Below are 13,271 nucleotides of genomic sequence, written 5' to 3'. Positions count from 1 at the left end.
GTCGTAATACAGTACGGCATTCCACCTCGATCGGGACGTCAACCTGGGCAAAAGCTTGCGATGGTCATGGACAAGCGTTTCAGAAAGCATCCCACACTAGTCAACGTGGATGCTGACGTTGGGCAACGCTGAATGGCTATGAGTTTGGCGAGGAACCGAGCAGTCGGAAAGGGAGTCTGCTGATGTGTGACTCAAGGGTCTCGACTGACAATATTTTTCCCGTGGAGGAGGGTCGCGGAAGATGGAAGAGGCTTGGGGCCAGGCACGAACCTTGGAGGAGTGGCAAATCATAGATAAACGCAGCTCACGCTACTATCATTGAGGGGTCGGAAGCCGCATGTATGCAGGAACGGACGAAGCTAGCAAGCAAGACAGGGAGTCTGAATCTGAGGGAGAAGACTCCGAGTCGAGATGTTTGATCGACCAACTCCACTCTTGGTGGTGATACATCAGCTCAGTGCCTCAGGCAACAGTCCTGGTGAGCTACCTCGCAGTACGAAGACAATGGTTGCCTTGAGTAGCGCCAATGATCTTTATTTCAACGTCCATCGATCTAGGCTGTGAGTGATGGCGCATTCAGCTTCAGAAGTTCGCACTGTCCGATCATTGATTCAAGGCAGAATCCTGTGTTCGATTGTGCCCCGAGGATCGAGTGCCGGTGGCGATTCGAGTCACTTCCGAGATTCTCAGGCGGTCCAAATGACAAGCTGCAAGGGTTCTTTGACGGCTCACCAGCAAACCTGCCGCAAAGCCGGCAGTAGCGGTAGGTCGCCTAGTAGCCTATTAGCAGCCCGGGAAAAGTGGTCTTCCGGGCGCTGATAGGCTTGAAAGTGCTCCACTGATCACATGCTAGCGTGGGCTAAGCGTGTAACTTTCACGCGTCTGACCGCGTTCTTGCTCAATTCAGCCTGGACTTCGAATTTGAGACCAGACTCCAAGCCCCGATGTCCATCGCTGCAGGCATGATAAGCCGCAACCACTACACCTCTAGGATCCTGGCCTGGTACTTCCGATGACTCCTAAGCTGCCTGCCGGCCGCAATCCGAATAAAAGCACCTTCGCCCGGCTGCTCTGTGCTCTTGTCTCCCCTTCTGATGTGACGGCCATTCTGCCTAACCTGAGCTGCCAGCGTCAGGCAGTAACCTCATCGCCAGCCTATATCTGCTCACTGCAATCAATGTAGTTGTCGTTCATCTATCTCTTGAATACTACTTACCTACAGGCTATATCGCTCAACTCCCGAATCTTCCGACGGCTTCCTCGATCCTGCGGCGTCCTTCGAAACAGCGAACGTTGCACACAGCTGCATCCGTCGGCAGAAGTTGATCACAACTCGACAGCCCAAATCATCATGTTCGGTCGAAGACCTGCACAATCTGACAGCTTCTCGTCTCGATATGGCGCAGGCAAATCTCAGAAGCCAAAGAAATCATTCAAGGAAACATCCTTCCAAACAGGGCTCAGACGTGGTGACTCTGTGAGATCGCCGCCGTCGAAGCATACCACAAGTCCGTCTGCTGGGAGGTGAGTGTCTCAAGAAGCAAGCTATACAGCATCGCTGACTATCCAAGCACGTTGACTTCACCCATCGTCACACTTTGCGTCGGTCCACAGCAGCGCCTATTCGCGGGCCACGAAGACATACTTTGTCGCTCGCCCTACTTCGAGAAGGCTTGCCGTGGACAATTCTACGATGGGTCAGCACGACGCATCAATCTGCCAGACGAATGTCCTGAAGTTTGTATGTGACAATTCTGTGCACCTATGTTCAACTGATCTGACAACTTACAGTATCCGCCGTCCTTGAGTTCCTCTACAAGCAAGACTACTCCCCCCGCCTCATTCACAATAAGCGTAAGGACACCTGGGAGATCGAAGATGCCGACAAGTACGAAGCTACCATTGTCCACCATGCCGTCAAAGGCCCGCTTCTCAAAGACACCGCAATTTAGTAAGCCCTGATCAATACCTCTTCACCTCCAGACACATTCTGATTGGCCCCCAGCTGCTCAGCAGATCGCTACGGCCTCTCCGAACTCAAGCGCCTCGCCCTCCGCAAACAAGGCCTGCAATCTAACGTCACCGTCTCAACCATCCTCGCCTCCGCCAGATGGGCATATATCCACACCCCAGACGACGACTCCAAGCTTCGTGGCCACTACCTCGCTCTGATAATTCGCAGCCGCAACACGTTCAAGCGCAGCAGTGCCATGAAGACCGAGATGGAGGAGGGAGGGAAGCTGTTCTTTGACTTGTTTGTTGCTATGTGTAACCATATCGTAGGTTGTTGCTCGTCCCTGTTGTTGATGGCTGAAGCTGACGGCGGATCCTGCTCTAGGACGATCTGCAGACTGTGCGATCGCCCTTCTCTCGTTGAGAAAGATGGGTAACACGACCGCGAGAAGGGTCTAACATGCCGTCACCGTCGCTGCTCGACCTCGAAAGAAATTGCTCAACTACTTGCTCCCCTGACGATGAATGGGGGTGTACGCACAACGGCGAGTTGCGTTTATCTATACATGCCCCAGACGGAAGCTCACGGCCTACATGCCTTATTATTTGAAGAGATCTCTTCTGCAAGCTTCCAAAGTGTACATCAGAACCAAAAGAAAACCACGCCCAGTTCTCAGACATGGATGTCGAGAAAGAGAAAGAAAATGCAAACTCCAAGCGAAAATGTTTGATCAATTTGGAAACAGGGGAGTTCAGGATGCTATCTTGTACAGTATCTCGGGAACGAATTTGGTGCGAGGAGAAAAGATATCGCCCTCGCTGCGGTTGCTGGCCAAAAGATGCCGCTCATACTATCTGCTGAATGTAACGGCTGTCTCATTGACGTCTCTTGTTGTCTTGTTGCTAGAATGAAAAAGACCTTGACCTCAAGTGGCGCCTCTTGTCTGACGACTTCTCTTCCGCTGCCGCGAACGATACTGTCTCGGGATGTGCTTCGCCACTGTTTCATTTCCAACTACTCGACGTTGATATTAGCATGGGCATCTCTCCGCATCATGTACTTTATCACGTCTTCTCAATGGGCCTTGACATTCGACATGATATCGCATGACCTCCTCTCCCCGACTTCTGCCGATCTGTGTCGAAAGTTCCAATTGCTGCCTTGATGCCTTGGTGCCTGGTTTAGAAGCACACCTTGGGTGGCTAGCTGACTCGGCGAGATGCATGTGCTCTCGATGCCTAGTACGATGTACACCGCTCTTGATGCTTACCAAAGGCAATGGATGCCTGAGTACCAAGCTTGATCATCCCTGGGACGCTCAGGCTATTGTGCGAATGAGCTCAAGCTGGTTCGCAGCATACCCTCCCCCAGCTAGGGCTCGCTTCATACCCATGGGGATGGACCGAGCCGCTGTCGGAAATTGCCTGTTCCGATGTGGGCGTGACTCACAGGCAACATCTGGGGTGCTCCGCAGTCTCGGCAGAAATGGCTGCGCAGCTAATATACTGGCCGTGAATGGTGATTTCTGAACAAGATTGGCTTCGTACGCACATTCCTGCTCGTAGTGGTGTCCTGCAAGGGTGGTCTGCCTATTGCATTTGTTGAACGTCTCCCTGAAAGGATGACTCATATCACACGCCTGTCCCAGGGAAAGCGCCCGCCTTGCTGAGCACCACAATCCCGCGGTCCCGGGCAATATACCCCTTGATAAAATTCTTGTAGATCATGTTAGCTAGGAAGCACTCCACCTCGTCTCGCTCGATGAGCGTGTCTTCCGAGCCACGATACGCGACCTTCACTGCAGCCTCGAACTCCTCCATCTTCAGCCTAGTCCGCCGAATCGGCTGGCCTTTGGCATCCTTGTTGTCCTCGAAGCCGGCGCAGAGGAACACATTGCGGAAGAGGTTCCGCATGCATAATTCGCGTGTGCGTTCCATGGTAAGGTAGATGCGGCGACGGACCAATTCGCCTTCCGCTTCGGAGAGGGCGACGTCGAAGGCGTGCAGGTTGCCTTGCTTGATTGCTTTGAAGAGGGGTTGGAAGAGAATTGAGATGGTGGGCTGTTTGGACAGGAAGGCTTTGGTCGGGAGCTGGTTGGTGTTGATGACGTGGGCGGGGATGAGGTAGGTGAGAATCTGCTCTCGATTATGGGTTGAGTGTTTGTAGCATAGGGAGAGGGCTTGTGTGAGATGCTCCTCGGCGTCGGCGTATTTCTCCTGCAGGAAGTCGATTACGCCGCGATAATAGCGGAATGTGCATTGCTGTGGGCGGGGGAAGAGGTTGATGGGTGGTAGATCGGGTGCTGCGACGTCGAGGGCTCGGATGACGTTTTTGTTGAGGGAGATGGAGTTGAGCTTGAAGTAGGTTTTGAAGAGGAGGTTAGTGGTACTGTAGATGCCCCATTTGCGTGACTCGCTGAGGTCGGAGCGGTCGCTGAGGCAGATGGAGAACATGCGGTTGATGACCCAGGCGGCTTGCTCCAAATATTCGTTCTTCTGTGTCTTTATGATGTCGTCGGAGAGGCCGTCTGCGATGTCGTTGCCATCGACGTTTCGTGATTCGCGGTCTGCTCTGATGGCAATTCTTCTCAGGTACTGGCCTGTGGTTTGGAGGCATGGTATCGTCCAGGCGGGAAAGCCATTGTTGGTATACCCTCGGACAAGATGGTTGCAGAGGTCCTTGTATGCGTTGAAAGCCTTCGACCAGTCTCCTCCTACGCCGGCTTCGATGCTTGCTAGTTCCCGGATACAAGTCCACAGATCCACGAAAATATCCACCCACGCACTTCCTTGGTCCTTTGGGAGCTTAACGTTACTTGAGGCTCCGAGTAGGTACTGTCTGATGTCTGACTGAACGGATTGCCAGTTTGTGAGCTGGGAAAATGAGGCTAGTCGACGCGGCTGTTGAGAAGTATTGATGGGTGCCAGACATCGTGCTAACAGGATGCCGTTGCCGGCCTTCTGCGCGTCCCGGAAGTCGTAGAAGATCTCGGCCATTTGATACGAACGCTGTCGTCTCAGACGCTCTCCATCACAGAGCCCCAAGTCTTGACATGTAGTAGGGAACATCGTCGTCGTTGCCATTGTAAGGCTGGAGTCTTGGCGCAGACAAGCCCCTAATCCCGATTGGTACTAAGGCGAAATCTTTTCGCCAAGACCACACTTTGGCTGGACTCCGTGCGATGCTCCTCAATCACCTGCGCTTAATGTCCGGTCTGTATTTTCGACATCAACTCGCGACCACACCATACCGGACACTGTAAGTATTATATTGTGACTACTAGAGGCTGGCGTGTTACTGACTGGCGATACAGATGGGTAAGCTGCTCCTTCACTCTGCGCACTGGGCCCCGAATTTCTTCCACCTCGCAAGCGATACATAGTTGGTCGGCAAGAAGAGCAAGGACAATAGCAAGAGACGTTTGTAGAGGCTGGAGTATCCCGCATATCGGTCGGAAGAGGTTGTAACGAGTGGCAATGCGTATTGGGCCTATGAAATGCCGAATCGAAAGCGAGGTGGACTTTTCGCATGCCGGAAACGAAGGGACGACATATGAAGATGCACATCAGCTAATTCAGCAACCATAGGTCGCTTCCAGGAATATCAGGTCATCGGCCGCCACCTGCCGACTGACGCCAACCCGACACCCAAACTCTACCGCATGCGAGTGTTTGCTACCAACGATGTCGTAGCCAAGTCCCGATTCTGGTACTTCTTGATGAAGCTGCGAAAAGTCAAGAAGGCCAACGGCGAGATCGTCGCTCTCAACAAGATCCACGAGAAGCGTCCTCTCAAGGTAAAGAACTTCGGTATCTGGATTCGATACGATTCTCGCTCCGGCACACACAACATGTACAAGGAGTACCGGGAGATGACGAGGGCCGATGCTGTCGAGGCGCTGTACAAGGATATGGCGGCTAGACATCGTGCTCGGTTCAGGACCATCCACGTACGTCGAGCACAGCTTGCAACATGCTATCAGATTACTAAATGCCTCTACAGATTCTCAAGGTCGTCGAAGTCACCGATCTCAACGCCATCCGCCGCCCATACATCAAGCAACTCGTCACGAAAGATCTCAAGTTCCCTGTTCCTCACCGCGCCGCCAAGAGCAAGAAGTTGTTCTCTGCCACGAGACCCAGCACGTTCGCATAAAGCTGTTGTCGAATTTAGCGAAGGTTCAGTCGTGGGCATGGGGGAGTGCTGAAGTCTACACGTCGAGTGCGCGGAGAGGGACGACAAACCTGTCGTTCGACCGTCACGCCATGCGCCAGCGGTAGCTGCTTGACAGTCTGGTCAGAGAGACGAGCGTAGAGCATTATGACAGGCATTCGAGGTTCATTCGATACTCTGAAAAATCCACACATTACCACATCCTTCGCATCTTTGAACTGAAACTTTTCTGCTGTGCCATAAGTAGCAGCACAACCTACCCTCACCCATTTTCCGTTGTATAGTTGTGTTTTTTTGAATCTTGTTTGTAAGCAGCACACCGACATAGGCAGAAGTCGTAGGCTTTGAAATTGCACTACCTAGTTAGTATCCTGAAGGCCGCTTCTCCAGGCAAAATTTTATATCAAGTACCTTCTTTCTGAATACGACTATCACAACGTCTCGACCACAGCCTCTGCTGAATGACGAACGCCTGACTAATTGGTAGGTATGTCGCGATCTTTTCAAAGTGTTGCGCAGTGTAAACCATCCTCGCAAGCAGATGTCTACATCTACAAGATAGTGCCCGTCACAGATTCGAAGATCGCGGGCATAACTTCTGCGGACGAATTATTCTTGGTCGATGGACAGCTCGGAAGCGGGACCGTCATCCAATTACCTGGACCTCCAAAGACTATCTCAACATTAGTCACTACCTCAGATGGCAACGGTTTCATCTGCGCTGGTGGATCTGGGGATGTCTTTCTCTACGATGTTCGTACCAGAGAGCGAGCTGGCAAAGTCAATGTTGGAAAAGGAGTGACAGCCATGTCACTGTCGGGCTCTGCTCTGGCGGTAGGCACGGAATACGTCAACCATCAGGCCGTCGTCAGTGTTTGGGATGTCCGGCAGCTGTCCAAGCCACAGTGGCAGAACGCCGAGAATCACGACGACATAACAGCCATTGATTTTCATCCAAGCAGAACCAACCTACTTCTCGCCGGGGGAGACGATGGACAAGTGAGCATCTTCGATTCAACTGTCGTCGAAGAGGAGGACAGTCTGGTCCAAGGACTCAACCAAGGCCCAGTCCACAAAGCAGGCTTTCTCGATCAATCCTCATTCTACGCTCTTAGCTCCGACCAGAATTTGGCATTGCATCCTGTGTTCGATGATACACGCACCGAAGAGCCGAAGCCGATTGATATGGGCGATGTGAGACCACTCATCCCATGTGAGTACGTCGTGGACATCGTCAAGTCAGGCACGGCAGCAACCATTGCGACCGGCTCGCATAGCAAGTCGCGGGTCGATCTTGTTGCAATTCAGCCAGATGGCAATTTCGACTTGCAGAACCGTATTGTCCTCGAAGGCGCCCATAGCGAAGAGATTGTGCGCTCAATCTTCACCTCAGATGAGACCGGCCTCATCTACACTGCCGGCGAGGATGGTCAGATTCAGGTCTTCCGAGAGGCCGCTGGGACTTCAGAAACCTCCTCGAGGAAGTCGAAGAAGGAAGGCGGTCGCTACAAGCCATACTGACCCTGGTCTGTCCTCGCTACCATCACGTTGGGACGACTCAGTACTACCGGGTGCCTGCCTGACAGGAGTGAAGCTTTTGTACGGCTTCCTGGGGCGCTCCTGCCCTTTCACACTTGCACAGCTGCTTTATCCCAAATAAGCAAGCACATTCATCAGCAGGCGCATTCGACTCCTGGCCGTCAAACACTTCGATCTCTCTCTACCTCGAGGTGGGCTCTGACATACATCTTCTAGTCAACAGAAATTCTCAGCAAGCTTTACCAGACAGAATTATCCAGCATGGCTAGCCTTGTATTGATGCTCCTGTCAGTCATCACATTCGGCTCTTTGGTAGCTTCGCAGTCTGACGAGTACACCCACTCCATTGTACATGACTTCAGCACCTACAAAGACAACGTCGACAAGCTCTTGACCGATGACAAGGCTAAAGACTTCCGCAACGACTGGCAACTGTATGACTACTGGCAACGAGCCGATAATCCTACCATTCGTGTGGATGCGAAGTACGACCACGAAAATGTTCGAATCAAGGATGGGGCCTTGATCTTGGAACAGAAAGGCTGGAAAGAGGGAGATGACAAAGTCAGCATGGCAGGCATACAAAGTCAGCTCCTGAACATCGGCTACGGTACCTTCACTACTGTCTTCAAGGTCACTGGCGATGATGGAGGATCGGTGGCGAGCTTTTTCTGGTACAGAGTAGGTCTCCTCGTACCCATAAAGCGTCCAGGCCGTATTCGGTGGCTATCGAAACACAGTCGTACAGACTCTAGTCGAGAAATCTTCACCAGACTCCTCTCCAGGCCACCACTGCTTTCAATGTTGCGATTATGCTGACCTGCTATCAGGATGACCGTGCTGAGATTGATGTCGAGATCGTGACCAGAGGCACCTCGCTGGTCAACGACACCATGAACTGGACTACACATCCTTCCCTCGATGATTTAGGTAACCCGATCTTTGGAGCGACTGTACGTGTCCCCTTAGATCCCAAATTCAACGGTACCAACATCCGTGAATACCACGAGTATCGATTCGATTACAGCAAGGACAACGTCAAATACTTCCTTGACGGCACACTCGTTCACGAAGATCTTCGTCCTCCACTTCCGGGCGGCAACCTACAGCTTAAGTTATGGGCCGATGGCAACATGTGGTGGTCTGGAAAGCCTAGTGCTACCACAGTGACAATGTCGGTACAGAACATCACAGCCCACTTCAACCTCACTGAAGAGCCGAAGCCGATGGCTGCACGGTCATGGTGGACGGGGTACTGGTGTGATTATGATGGACTATGCGCCTGAGGCGAGGACGAGGACTGCAGACGTCGCATGATGAACGTGGCTCCAAGAGACACATTCTTAATGCTGGACGGGGATCGAATCGTTATCTGAGTCAGCCAGAAAAGTAGTACGAGTCCAACCGAGGTACTAGTCCGCTGGCGAGCACCACCATAGAAAGCTCACCGCAACTGAAATCTCCTGCCTCAACTTGAAGTCTGCTTCATCAACGCCTCCAACGTCTCCGCCACAGCATCACCAACCTCCTTCGTAGAGCTCGTCCCGCCAATATCCCTCGTCGTGATCCCCTTCTCAATCACCACCCTGACCGCCTGCTCCACCAACAAACTCTCCTTGGGCATGTTCAGACTATACAACAACATCATCGCCACACTCAATATCGCCGCCACAGGGTTTATGACCCCCCTCCCCGCAATATCCGGCGCACTCCCGTGAATCGGCTCGTAGATTCCATTACATAGCCCCTTCCCATCCGGCACACCACTCAGACTCGCGCTCGGGAGGAGGCCTAGACTGCCTGGGATGACGCTCGCTTCGTCGCTGATGATGTCCCCGAAGAGGTTGGATGTAACGATTATACCGTTGAGTTGGCGCGGGTTTTTGACCATTATCATGGCCGCGCTGTCGATCAGTTGGTGCTCGAGTTGGAGTTGAGGGAATTCGGTGGACATGATTTCTGTGACTACGCGGCGCCACAGTCTTGACGTAGCCAGCACATTCGCCTTATCCAAACTCCACACCTTTGAAGGCGGATTCTTGGCTAACGCCAAATGTGCTGCCAACCGGGTGATTCGTTCTATCTCTGCGCGGGAATATGGTTCGCGGTCTTCGGCGGATTCGTCGGGGCCGTCTTTGGCCGGGTCGGCTTCGCGGCGCTCGCCGAAGTAGATGCCGCCGGTGAGTTCGCGGACGATGGTGAAGTCGACGTCCTTGCAGACGGACTCTTTCAGGGGCGACTGGGAGGTGAGGGTTGGGGAGGCGAAGAAGCAGGGGCGGAGGTTGCCGTAGGTGTCCATTTCTTTGCGGAGGCGGAGGAGGCCTTGTTCTGGGCGGATGGGGCCGGTGCCGTACTGGAGAAGAGGGTGTCAAATGGTGTTGTCGCGGGTGCTGGTGTTGAAGTTCGGGCTGAGGAGGGTTGGGAGGGAATTATTGTTGGACGTTGAGGGAAGCACAGAAGGGACACGGCGGCTTTTCTGAACATACCTTGGGACCGCCGACAGCACCGAGGAGTACAGCGTGGGCATTCTTTGCGGCCGTGAGGGCTTCTTCTGTGAGTGAATTCTGATGTGCGTCGATAGAGGCCTGTTTGGTCATGTGTGTTAGCGATATAATTCCCACAGATGGGTTAGATGATCGAGAACGAGGACTTACACCGCCGAACAGATGATCCTGGAAGTTGAATGTCGTGTCTGGCCTGTTCTTTTCGATCACTTTGAGTGTCTTGACTGCTTCGGCGATGACCTGGCGGGCGAGAATGTGTCAGCAGTCTGTACAAGTAGATCAGACCCTTCTCGCGTGCCGTATGGACAGTGATCGAGTGTCGTCTTCTGCCGGAAAGGCCCACCCAGGCCACTCCTCGCGCAGCATTGAGCATGAGCTCATCTTCGCTCGCGCCAGTGACCTCAGTCATACCCACGACGAACAGCACCGTACACATGCCACAAGTTGGAGGTCGCACACATTTCAGACATGACCCGGTCACCACCTCATGATTTCTCCTTCCAGATCTGGGATGATGCAAATTAGGGAGACTTACCTCAGGACCGGCGTAGTCGCCACCAAAGACGACTATATTGTAGGCCGGCATATTGATCGGCAACTTTATTCAAGCCCACAGATTCTTCAACGTAGGATGAAGGATCTTGGTAATGCGAGTCGAAAGGGATGAGGGCTACGTGCAGTCACACTGTATGCAGTGATCGATGTATACAGAGTTTCAATCCGATGTCGGGATTTCATTTGGAGAGTGTGGGCAAATTGGCCGCCTCGACGCCTGATCATCAATCACTGATCGTGTCACAGTGGATCCATTCCAGCTAGGTGTACAGAATCGTGCTACGAGGTCCGCACATGCATGTTCACGATTGCTGCTAGCAGGAAAGATAATTGCGTTGTACACACTAGGTGGGATCTCGCTGTCCGTCTCTTCTCTTTGGACTCCGTCGCTTTTCTTCGCTTCTGATATTCGTAGAGCACGTCACTTCATAAGCCGTAAATAATACGCATAGACTTGATCAGCCATGAACGCCCGTTGCCCACTCTCTAATCCTTTGCTCCTGCTCTTCTGGTGTTGCCTGATGTCGACTATTATTCCCAATGCCATTGACAATTCCCTGAGCTTGCGCCGTCCTCCTTCTGTTCACAGCCCGACTCCGTCTCGGTGGGCCCCCATCTGCTTCGGCAGCATCAGGTAGGGCAGCTGCTCGCCTTTGGCTCTGCTGACGCAGGATCCGAGGTAGGTCGTCCAGATTCATATGCTCTGGAACGTCCGGCATGCGGTTCTCTCGACCCATATACCAGCCGTTGATCAGCCCTCTTGCCGCTTGCTCTGCGTTTTGGTAGTTCGCCGTCAGCGCCTCACGTGCTTGCTGGATAAAATTTGCGTTCATGTGATGGCCAGCGCCATTACCCAAGCCGAAAAAGCCTCCTTCAGCCTGTTCTGCGTCTATCCCAAGGACCTCCATCCGCTGTGCGAGTGCTTCATCTCGTTGTTCTTGGTCACGTCGCCGATCGAGCTCCTCCTGATATCTTCGTGGGTTGCCCAAATGGGCGTCCGCGGCTTCGTAGTTGAACCACGGACAGTCACAAGACTTCCACTTCAGTCCACAGACCATGCAAAACTCAGCTTTACAGCGGCAGGTCATGTGGTTACAACCTTCCTTCAGCTCGACCATGGCAGAGCAATTGAAGCATTTCTGCCAGCCTTTCTGCTTGGCAGTATCGATGAACTGCTTGGTAGCAGGATCTTTGGGGCAGTCTCGGGACAAGTGAGCCTTGTTATTGCAGATGGCACAGACCTTTGTGCCGCACTTTTTGCACTTGCCTACCTTTCGGCCATGCTCGACTGTGATATGACTCGGCTTGATCCATTCGCCACAGTTCCTACCGATGCAGTAGACTCGGTTCTTGGTCTTATATTCGAGAAACTTTCGATTCCAGTTCTTCTTGAAGTCTTGGTTGAAAAGCTTGTCCACGTGCTTCAGATCGATGTGATCATCCGTGCAGCACCTTGGTGGCATGTGAGCAGGATCGGTGATTGACATCTTGAAGACTCGCTTCAGACACGAGTGGCACATGCGGTGCTTACACGGTAGCCTCGCCGACTTAGACAGCAACACAGCGTCGTCGCCGCAGGTCAGGCATGAGACCTTCTTTTCTGGCGACGGCGGCTTTGACTGGAAGAAGGACGAGAACACAGACGGCGCCTTCTTGTCCCCACGTGTAGTGGCAGTGGATTTGGCCAGACTCACTTCTGTCCTCGCTACAGCTGTCGTTGCACTTCTTTTGAGTGCTGGTCGGGCATCGACTTTCGAGCCCTTTGTTTGTAGATCAGTCGAACTCAGGCTCTTCTGTTGCGGGGGACATGGAGCCTCGTTCTCGAGCGTTGCGGCAACAGTGTGCCGTCTCTGTGGGGCTCGTCGCTCAGCAACTGATCGAGGCTTCGGCGCGACTTTGATTGAAGGCCGTCTAGCTGCATTCTTTACAGACTTGCCCTTCGCAACGCTACCAGCGCCGTCCGTCTTTCTGGTCTCCGTTCGCATGACATACACCTTATCTGCGTCGCTGTCGCTATCGGTGTCGCTTTCGTGTTCGCGAGCATGCTTCTTCGCATCACTGTTTCTGCGCTTCTGCTTCCTTCGAGGTGACTTGGTCGCATCGACTCTTGACTCATGCTTTGCCACCACCTTCTTCGGAGTCGCTACTGGAGCATCGTACACATACTTCATGGTCCTCCGGTGCTCGGTCGCTGGGGCCGAGAAGTATTCGACTCGAGACTTCCGCAGTTCGTCCAAGGTGGGTAATTTTGTGTCAGTCGTAGATTTCTCCTCGACCACATATTCTTTACGGGACTTGTGACGTCGATGCTTCGACTTGGCATGGCTGCGGCGAGGTCTGGCATCGACGTCGTCCTCAGCCATGTGCTCGCGCCGGCGACGCCAGATCTCGCAAGTGGCGAGGAAACGGAATGGCGACAGCAGAGAGTTTGGGCGCTGGTGAGCTTGTTACTCACCAATCAAGAGTGGCCTCAATCAGCATCGCACAGAAGCATGGGGTCCGTCTGGCCCTATTGGTTGCGTTATCGAGGTTCGACCGCATCTGAA

At 53.1% G+C, this 13,271-nt stretch overlaps 6 protein-coding genes across 6 annotated transcripts; 3 read left to right on the top strand and 3 right to left on the bottom strand.

The window, feature by feature from the left end:
- Window positions 1-1,351: 1,351 nt before the first annotated feature.
- On the top strand, window positions 1,352-2,377 carry AB675_8612 (uncharacterized protein; the record flags this gene model as incomplete). The annotated part of the gene is made up of 5 exons (XM_018149072.1): window positions 1,352-1,524; window positions 1,572-1,741; window positions 1,792-1,951; window positions 2,006-2,279; window positions 2,339-2,377. 5 exons carry the CDS (start codon window positions 1,352-1,354, stop codon window positions 2,375-2,377), a joined length of 816 nt encoding a protein of 271 aa, XP_018004350.1.
- Window positions 2,378-3,585: 1,208 nt separating this feature from the next.
- AB675_8611 (uncharacterized protein) lies at window positions 3,586-4,950 on the bottom strand (the record flags this gene model as incomplete). The annotated part of the gene is made up of 1 exon (XM_018149071.1): window positions 3,586-4,950. One exon carries the CDS (start codon window positions 4,948-4,950, stop codon window positions 3,586-3,588), a length of 1,365 nt encoding a protein of 454 aa, XP_018004285.1.
- Window positions 4,951-6,616: 1,666 nt separating this feature from the next.
- AB675_8609 (putative WD repeat-containing protein) lies at window positions 6,617-7,648 on the top strand (the record flags this gene model as incomplete). The annotated part of the gene is made up of 1 exon (XM_018149069.1): window positions 6,617-7,648. One exon carries the CDS (start codon window positions 6,617-6,619, stop codon window positions 7,646-7,648), a length of 1,032 nt encoding a protein of 343 aa, XP_018004238.1.
- Window positions 7,649-7,927: 279 nt separating this feature from the next.
- AB675_8608 (uncharacterized protein) lies at window positions 7,928-8,952 on the top strand (the record flags this gene model as incomplete). The annotated part of the gene is made up of 2 exons (XM_018149068.1): window positions 7,928-8,347; window positions 8,497-8,952. The coding sequence occupies 2 exons, from the start codon at window positions 7,928-7,930 to the stop codon at window positions 8,950-8,952; spliced, it is 876 nt and encodes a 291-aa protein (XP_018004322.1).
- A 182-nt stretch (window positions 8,953-9,134) lies between these two features.
- AB675_8607 (3-isopropylmalate dehydrogenase A) lies at window positions 9,135-10,756 on the bottom strand (the record flags this gene model as incomplete). Its single annotated transcript, XM_018149067.1, has 4 exons — window positions 9,135-10,019; window positions 10,153-10,251; window positions 10,321-10,410; window positions 10,706-10,756. The coding sequence occupies 4 exons, from the start codon at window positions 10,754-10,756 to the stop codon at window positions 9,135-9,137; spliced, it is 1,125 nt and encodes a 374-aa protein (XP_018004393.1).
- A 427-nt stretch (window positions 10,757-11,183) lies between these two features.
- Window positions 11,184-13,088, bottom strand: AB675_8606 (uncharacterized protein; the record flags this gene model as incomplete). The annotated part of the gene is made up of 1 exon (XM_018149066.1): window positions 11,184-13,088. The coding sequence occupies one exon, from the start codon at window positions 13,086-13,088 to the stop codon at window positions 11,184-11,186; it is 1,905 nt and encodes a 634-aa protein (XP_018004473.1).
- Between the last annotated feature and the right edge of the window lie 183 nt (window positions 13,089-13,271).

Source organism: Cyphellophora attinorum, assembly GCF_001299255.1.
Source record: "Cyphellophora attinorum strain CBS 131958 chromosome Unknown Contig3, whole genome shotgun sequence".
Lineage (NCBI taxonomy): Eukaryota > Fungi > Ascomycota > Eurotiomycetes > Chaetothyriales > Cyphellophoraceae > Cyphellophora > Cyphellophora attinorum.
The sequence above is the reverse complement of the archived record's forward strand: the minus strand, read 5'-3'. Positions and strand labels throughout refer to the sequence as shown.